Genomic DNA, 8,526 nt, shown 5'->3' with positions numbered 1-8,526 from the left:
GGCGGTCCGGCGTGGCGGCGGGGTCCTGGAGCTGCACGGGAGGATGGCTGGGCGGTGGCGTCGCCGTTGGCGGCGGGGTAGCGCGGCGGCGCGTTCTGGCGGCGCCCGCTCAGCCCAGATCTAGGCCCTTCGGGCCCCATCTGGGCCCGGGCGGGCTGGCGATGGGGTGCGGCTGCGGCGCATCCTCCAGGAGGCGGGGGAGAGGCGAAGAACGGCAGGGTGCTGGCGGCGCCATCGCCGGCTTGCTGCAGCGTGGCGGCGGGGCTTAGCGGGCCTGTTTCGGGCCTGGCTAGGTCAGGGGTGGCCTGGCATGCCCTGCTGCCGCGTCCGGACGGCTACCGCGACGGTGCCGGAGGTTCTGGCCTCCCGCACAATGGCGATGGAGATGGTTCCCTCCCGTTCGGCTTCGGTGTTGCTTCTCCCTCCACGGGGCGCTTCTCTCCAGTCCTTTTGGCCTCGTGTTGGTGTCCGCAGTGAGGCGGTGTGGGTGGCGGCGCAACCGTGATGACGCATGCTGGTGGGCGGTGGTCTGGCTGGTCGGCTCCGGTCCGTTGGGCGGTGGGGATGGAGTGCGGGAGAAATCCTTGCCGGTTTTTCGGCTTCGATGCGGTGACACCTGCGGGTGCCACCATTCCTCCCTGGAGGGTGTCGGTGATATCCATCCCCCACCTCCCTCCGCGTGCCGGGGGAAACTCTAGAACATGTCCGGGCAGCAGCAGCGTCGGCGTCGCAATCCTTCTTGGAGGTGCTGCTTGGTACGCGGTGGTTCGAAGCCTCGGGTTGTGGTGGTTTGTGTCTGGAGGGCGTAACGGTGGCGGGTCATCCGCGCTTTGTCGAGCTGCCGTTGTTGGCATTTGTTTCTTCTTCTTTTTCTTTTGGGTTTGCTGTGCTGTTCACTCCAGCTATCCTTGTATCGGTGTTGGTTGCTTTGGAATACATAGCGGGGGGAATCCTTTTTCGGCAAGGGAAGCCTGACCAATACTTTCTCAGCCAAACATGAAGAGAGAGAGAGACGTGACAATGAAAGATGGTTTGGGTGACGCAATCTGCTATGAAATATGAATGTTAGGCATATGGAAACACATCATCTTTAGAAATCGTATGGGGTGTCGATTGGCCAGAATTGCAAGTATTTTTTAGGAAACAAAGCAATTGCAATTGCAGCGCTGACTAACACGCGGAGGAGCCAACATGAGAAGACGGCAGTGCAGATCTGCCGGAGGTGCCACACAACTTTGTGGCGTCATGCCTCTCCTCCTCGGCCCCCCTCAATTGACTCATGAGAACCTAGCGGTGTGCACATTCAGAACCAGGAGAGTGTAGCTTGTCGCATCATTGGTTGTCGGAATCGCTATGCCCCTCCAGAACAACGGTGGTGGTAGGAGAGAGGAAGCGCGGTGGGTGGACTCGCGAGGTGGAGGCAGTTGAGATTCATAGGGCCACTAGAGGATAGAAAAAACCGACGGGAGATAAACAGGCCAAGACAGAGAAAGGCGCTCGTGCAGTTTCGTGTGCAGGAAGCGGAGAATCCGCCAAAGTACACATCACATTAAGTTCATCGGTCTACATTTCTCTTTTTCTCCAGTAGTACGATTGACAACCTTACTTTTTTACCGGAGCACAATTTACAGCTTAGCATTACATATATGCATCAAAAGATTAAAACTGACTCAGAGAAAACGATGTATCTGCAGGACTTTGCACAAGCCTTTGGATGGCCTTGTGGGCACCAAGAGGCCAAGTGTATGTTTGGTTTATGCCTCAGATGAAAACATAGCTAGTGGAAATAATGGTTGAGGTTTTGATTGCCCATAAGTTGGAACATTCGCCAGGAAAACAAACCAGAGTTTGACAAAACAGTATTTATCTACTACCCCTATAAAAACACAAGAGGGCGGAGAACCAATTTATCTCATCCATCTAATCAAAAGATCTAACCGTCCAAATCATCTGAATGTTTAGCAGCAAACCACGGTTAGCTCATCCCACTAATCCCACGATCGACCCCCGTCATCCGTCCCCCACGCTCGAGGAAAAAAAACCCACGCGAGCCCCACGCTCTCCCGTCGGTTGCTCCTATCCTCCTCATGTCGTCCCTGCCGCCGCCTTCCCCATCCCCCCCTCCCCTCGCCGCCAGCCATGGCCTCCTACTCCCCAATGCTGCACTCCTCCCCCTCCGCCCACCGCCACCAATCCTCCTCACCCCACCTCGGCCAGCTCCACCTCCACCCCCGCCTTCATAGCCAGAATCCCCCCTCCCGCCTCTCCCTCCTCCGCTCCCTCCCACTCCGCCTCCACCTTGCCATTCCCCGCCCCCTCCTCCCCACCCTCCTCCCCCTCGCCCTCCTCGGCAACAACGGCAACGACAACGGCGGCGGCAACAACAACGGCGGCAGCCGCCATCGCGAAATAGGGGACGGCGGCGGCGAGTGGGGCGGCCACCGGGGGAGGCGCTATTCGTGCTGGCGCAGGAGGGGAGGAAGCTCTCCAGCCTGCCGGCGGACCTCGCCGCGGCAGTGGAGGGTGGCCACGTCACGGGTGACGGCGTGCAGCGCTTCGCGGAGATGGAGCGCTCGCCGCTGCTCCGCTGGCTGCTGGGCTTCAGAGGGTTCAGGGAGTGCCTCCTCGTCGACGACCTCTTCCTCACCAAGCTCTCCATGGAGATGGGCGTTGGCATGATCGCCAAGGTCCGTGGGATCGACATGGATGAATCATGAATGCTTTCAACTTATTCTTATCTTATTCTCCTTTGATTTTCAAAAGAAAAAAATGAAATCACGTTTTAATTTGTCTGAACCTTTTTTGTTGCTGCTCTTTTTGTTTCAAACCGCTGCCGAGTATGAGAAGAGAGAGAGAGCTTCGTCAAAGAAATTGACATCGTCATCGCTGATGTGGTACGCCTCTTGTCGTCTGCTACTGAAGACGGGCAATCTGTACATATGTTGATACATAACCCTGACATTTTAAATCACATACAGATAGGGATAGTGTAAACCTCCAACATCCCTGCACCGGCGTCGTGTAAACCTCCAACAGAAGATTCCTTCAGCTGGGGATAGTGTTACCCATGATCCGATGGCACACATACATGCTTCTTCAGTAGGGTCTGTGCAATGTAATGCTTTTAGCAACATAACCAACACACATACAGATGGGATATTCATCCACTTCATATTAGATTGTATTGTTGCACCTATTACTACTTGTTTATAAATTCATCTCCTATTTTATTGTAGGGTGTACATCTATAAGCTCCGCGAGTCATCGTCTTGAAGAAGTAAATGGTGGCTGAAAGTTAAGAAGTGGCACCAGTTGGTATGCCGGCCTATCCAAGGACCAGAGGGCAGAGTGCTTAAATAAGCAACAGATTGCGCGGCTAAAAGGAAAACAGGCCTCAAACAAAGATAATGTCGATGTCACTCATAATTCCTCTTTTCCAATTGGTAATACGAACTCCAAATAGGAGATACAAATGGACCATCTTCATTCTAAAATATGAGTTGGTCTACTATTCTGATGTACAGGTGCAACCTCCATGGCACCACCCTCCATGAGGTCATCTCTTCCGGCCATGCACAGGTCTCGAGCTAGACCCCGCAGAACATTTTAGACCATCTGTATTACTAATACAGGATTGGCCCCAAGGATAATGATTTGGTCCGATATTTAACCTTTACTTTCCATGGTATTTTTTCTCTCAAGGTCTTTAAAGAGGCCTTTTGTTTTCTGCCTTCCAGACTAGCTCCGGTGCATTCTGGATCCATTGTTTAGTAGTATGCTGCATTGATCGCACATAAGGCTCTATTTCTAGCCTTTTTATTCATTTTGTTAATTATGAAAACACTAATGCAAGGAGCTGTATGAGTATATTGTATGTCATCGGACGTGAATGATGAAATATTCAAGTCTCGATTCTCACATGGCAATGAAAACCAAAGTCATCTTTGTGGCCTTTTCTTTATATTCAGAATTGAATTCTACTCATTATGCTCGTACAAATATCTTTGCTCTTGGTGCTAGGCATGTAGGAATTGTTCCCAAATTATTAGTTTCATATGAGATGACGCAATACTCTGAAATCTTAGACCTTCGTATTTCAAACTTATTTTTTCCAGTGCATAGTATCTAACCATGGGTTTTTTCCCCCATGTGCAGAGTGCTACAGTTGGATATTTGTTCAAGACAATTATGTCTGAAGTTCAAACTGCTAAAAGTATTTGCTCCGGTGTTCTAAAGTTTTCCAGTGAAGTGTAATGTATTTGACCATTAGCGACACTACTGACCATAAGCCATAGTACCAATGATGTTATTTCTTGAAGGAAATTTGAAATTTGTGTCTGTTGTGACTAACAAGTAACCTACTCAGGATGCTCTTATTTGTATATATTTTGAAACTGTTTCCTGATTGATGTATTAGAAGAGTGTGGTTAGTCTAGATTTAATAAGTATACTTCAGTTTGGTTCAGTTCATGGCATATAGAGTAAGTTTGATTTAGAAGAAAATACCAAAATTATCTGCTGCGAAGAACACGTCAGACATGCTTTTTCAATCTCCCTGTACTTCTATGGTTCTGGATTTTCTATTGTAGAACTGTACGGCAAGTTAGTTTGCTATATTCAAGCAAAATCCATTTATTATAAAAAGTGTGTATGGATTGCTCAATTACTAGGATTGTAGCCCACTAGGTAGTTTCAAATCCATTTATTTTGTAGAACATTGGCTATTTCATTAGTCTAAAAATTAAGGTGCTCACTAGAATTGTATACTAGCATTAGCTTATTCATTGACTTTGTAATTTGCGGCTAATGGTAATTCCATATTAGTTAGGGAGTTGCGAGTTCTATGAAATTTGGGATAGAAAGGTTTATTGAACATAGATTAGCTTATTTAATGACTTTGAAATTTACGCCTAATGGCAGTTCCATGTTAGTTAGGGCGTTGTCCAGTTTCATGTATATTTGTGTGTCAGAGACATGAACATTCATCGTTTCAAGCCATATTAATTTTTCCTATACATCACAATAGGCGCAACCGTTTCCCGAATGAGACCGTAACATTTGTCGTTTCATGCCATGCAAAATATTCTTATTTTTTTTTTGAATAATTGCCTCTTAACTAGGATGAATGAGGAAATATATCGTCCGGTTTATATGTGCGTCGCACGTGCACGTTTACTAGTATATGCAAGAAGTTGACAACCATCCTCCAAACAAAAACAGATTAAATGGATATGGTCAAAGCAACAAATTTGGTGTGGTATACTTTTGTCAAAATGCAAACATACCCAAAGACTCTTCAAAGCTGTTCATCTTATCAACAGCAGAAAATGCTCGTCACGCAAAACTGAAGGAGTCCGATCTTAATTGTTTCTAAATCACACAATGTCACAATGGTTGGAGTTTGGGAATAAAATCTAATAGCTAACTCGAACGACATAGATATTGCCTCAAACACGAATACATGCATTTGAAAACAAAATTTGGTGCACAGAAGATTCAGATTTTCCCAAAAGAGCATGCAGTTTGCTGAACATCAGATGTTAAATCGCCTAGGAAACCTACATGAGAGTACTAGTTTGGTTAACAGAAAAACAGAGCTACCAATCCAGCAACTGCAACATTCAAGTTTCAAGCTGACATGACCAGAAACTGCTTTGCAATCCCACACCCTGCTATCAGGACAAAATTCCACCTTCTAGCGCCTAGTTAGTCAACTCCATGATGGCGCTGACAATGTCGCCATCCACAGCCTTGAGCACCTTCACAGCCCTGGATCTCGACACCGAGGTCTGCGTCATCACGAGCTCGACGTCCTTCTGGTCAACGTCAGTGTCATCGACCTCCTCATCGTCCTGGGCTGTTGCCACGGATGGCTCGTCCTTCGAGATCACACTGCTCAGGCCTGGCGCCTTGAACTGTTCCGCCGCTTGTGTCGGCAGCTGAGTGCTCGGGTCCTCGACCTTGAGCTCCCCGAACATGACATAGGTGTCTGACTGCGAGCTCTTGAACACATCTGGCTTCGAGAGGACATACATAACCTGCAATTATGTGGAAAAGTTAAGACAGTGCAACAACCACCAGCATATAGGGAACAATGGCCTGAAGTGGTCAAGATGCTCACGGTCTTGCTCTTCTTGATAGTTACACGGCTCACACCAGTAATGGCCTTCATGCCAAGCTTCTCCATGGCTTTCCTGCTCTTCTTCTCACTCCTACTCTGCCTAGATCTTCCACCAGCATCACCTCCTAGTCCCAGAAAGCACAGATATATTGTCAAGACTTTCTAAATTTTGCATAAGACCAGAATTCTACAACTAGACATAGTTCACTCCATGAATTTTTATTTTTAACCACTGGAAATGGCAAGTGTAACATTCAAACAACACATCCCTTTTCTCAAGCAAGACCGAACAGAAACTGTGACTGCAGTCAAGTCTTGTTGGTATCAATTATCATATTTTCTAAAAATGAACAAGATATCCCTTTTGTTTTGCCTCTTAGGTAAGGTACAAAGGATTAGCTACTCGTATAATGTTAGTTCCAGCATCACGTCATACTAAATGCATCGAAATGGTTCACATAGCAGGACTATAATAGCAAAAGCAAGAGTTTGCATTAGAGGATTTGCTCCTATCAAACTAAATGCTACATACGAACATTCATGCATATGTTAATGCAGATTAATATTGATACAACGTGCCACCACAGTACATAGGTGAATATTATATACAAATGGCAGGCAGTACTCAAGGAAACTATAAACTGTGTAGAGACAGTTCTGAATAATACAGGAATAAGTAAATATGATAGAGTCCAAAAAAATAAGAATAAAAACCACAAAGGCATAGCAATGGTATGGAAAGAACAGAATATTAGAGGGTACAAACTGGCTATTGTCTAATCGGCAAATAGAAAACAGGTCAAAATGAACCAAAAGAGGTCAATACGGATAAGTAAAGTTTGATTTGAAATTTTGGTATGGTCAATAACTTCCGAAGTTTAAATTTATGTTAGAACAAGGCAGCATTACAATAAGAAATAGGCTTATCTGTAGCTAAGTGGCTACTTGAAGTCTTGAACTGAACAAAAGTAACCACAGAATTACAACATACCCTCAACATCATCGTCATTTTTTTCATCCTCATCCTCGGTATCATCTTCGTCGTCATCATCATCCTCAAGGATAGGCTCATCTTCCTTAAGAGTATGCATTAAAAGATCATATTACTTGACTGTTGTAAGCAGTAAACACTAAACAGGGGACATGCAGAGTAATAAAAACAGAGTTATCCATAAGCAGAAATGAAAAACAGGTAAACAGTCTACGAACAATTTTATCATCCCAGCAAGAAGATGTGAGTACATACTAAGTAGCATCAGCAGAAGATCAAAGGAAATGACAGTCCAAAAGCAGAAAGAAGAAGAGTATGTAAATAACAAGGAACTGTCGTCTGTGTTGACAACAGAAAGTTATGCTCACACATCTGCATTGTTGCTACAGAAAATATGGCGTACAGCATATAAGCATAAGCACAAGGTAGTTAGGTTTCTAACAGACTTCCAAAGCTAATTTCAAACAAACAAGGCCACATTTTTACTATAGAAATCACCAAAGTTGAATGATTTCTCTATGCTCCCTTAAAACTCCCTTCAGATTTTGTATCCATAATAAACGACAGTAGCATTTCAATACGCAACAAAAGGGAACCACAATCAGTATATAATAAGGAACAGCTGACAAACAAGTCACCAATCACAGGGCCTATCACAACAAAGTTGGCTCCAGAAATACCAAAGGATAGTAGTATTAGCAAACTCTGAAACTGAACTCCTAGATGGACAGCAGGCATCACAAGGCCTGGGCTGGGCCGCTGCCCTCCCCCATGGAAAATTGCAGGATAAGCGCAGAAACAAGGACAAAGCTCTGCAACCTAGGCGACATAAACAGACGAGATCTACCGTCCTGACACCGCTGCCGCAACAAAATAAGCCGACGTAGGACCCGAACAAGCAGGGAGAGGCGAAATAATCATTTTCTGTCTGACACGGCACCAGATCGGAGAGGGGGGAGGGGTCGGAATGGAGGATCACCTCGATCTCGTGCTCCTCGAGATCGGCGCGGAGCAGCTCGGCGAGCGTCATGGTGATGGGGCGAGGCCGGGTGCGCCGGTAAGAACTTGCCGGAGGGCGGAGGGGAAAGTAAAACCCTAGCTAGTCAAGCTAGGAGGGACGAGGGGAAGTGGGGAAGAGACGCGCTTGACTCGTGTCGTCGTGTTGGGTTTTTGTGGACTTGGGTCGGTGGGATGTGCCATTTGGGCCGGGGCATCCACGGTTCAGTTTATCTTGGATGGGCTCATACAGAGCTTATTTTCACTATTTTGTTTGTAACTTCAGACTCGGACTTGAAATGGAATTATGGAATGTAGTCCAATTAGCAATTACGCACGACAAGAACTACCTTATATTGGGGAGAAAATGCTAATTCCTCCGTGACTCTCTCTCATTTGATTGCAAAATATTGTGCTC

At 46.3% G+C, this 8,526-nt stretch overlaps 1 protein-coding gene and 1 long non-coding RNA gene across 5 annotated transcripts; one reads left to right on the top strand and one right to left on the bottom strand.

Moving 5' to 3' along the window:
• Positions 1-2,125: 2,125 nt before the first annotated feature.
• LOC125549246 lies at positions 2,126-4,465 on the top strand. Of its 4 annotated transcripts, none has more exons than XR_007301288.1 (4): positions 2,126-2,894; positions 2,979-3,115; positions 3,237-3,579; positions 4,156-4,465. It is a non-coding gene; the product is annotated as an uncharacterized LOC125549246 (long non-coding RNA). The 4 variants fall into 4 exon arrangements; XR_007301290.1 differs by having other exon boundaries at positions 3,237-3,657; XR_007301289.1 differs by having other exon boundaries at positions 3,237-3,685.
• An 876-nt stretch (positions 4,466-5,341) lies between these two features.
• On the bottom strand, positions 5,342-8,259 carry LOC125545973 (nascent polypeptide-associated complex subunit alpha-like protein 1). The gene is made up of 4 exons (XM_048710048.1): positions 8,092-8,259; positions 7,113-7,197; positions 6,122-6,246; positions 5,342-6,038 (listed from the first exon to the last, which is right to left on the bottom strand). Exons 1-4 carry the CDS (start codon positions 8,140-8,142, stop codon positions 5,703-5,705), a joined length of 597 nt encoding a protein of 198 aa, XP_048566005.1. The 5' UTR covers positions 8,143-8,259; the 3' UTR covers positions 5,342-5,702.
• Between the last annotated feature and the right edge of the window lie 267 nt (positions 8,260-8,526).

The sequence above is a fragment of the Triticum urartu genome, chromosome 3, assembly GCF_003073215.2.
Source record: "Triticum urartu cultivar G1812 chromosome 3, Tu2.1, whole genome shotgun sequence".
Taxonomy (NCBI): domain Eukaryota; kingdom Viridiplantae; phylum Streptophyta; class Magnoliopsida; order Poales; family Poaceae; genus Triticum; species Triticum urartu.
The sequence above is the reverse complement of the archived record's forward strand: the minus strand, read 5'-3'. Positions and strand labels throughout refer to the sequence as shown.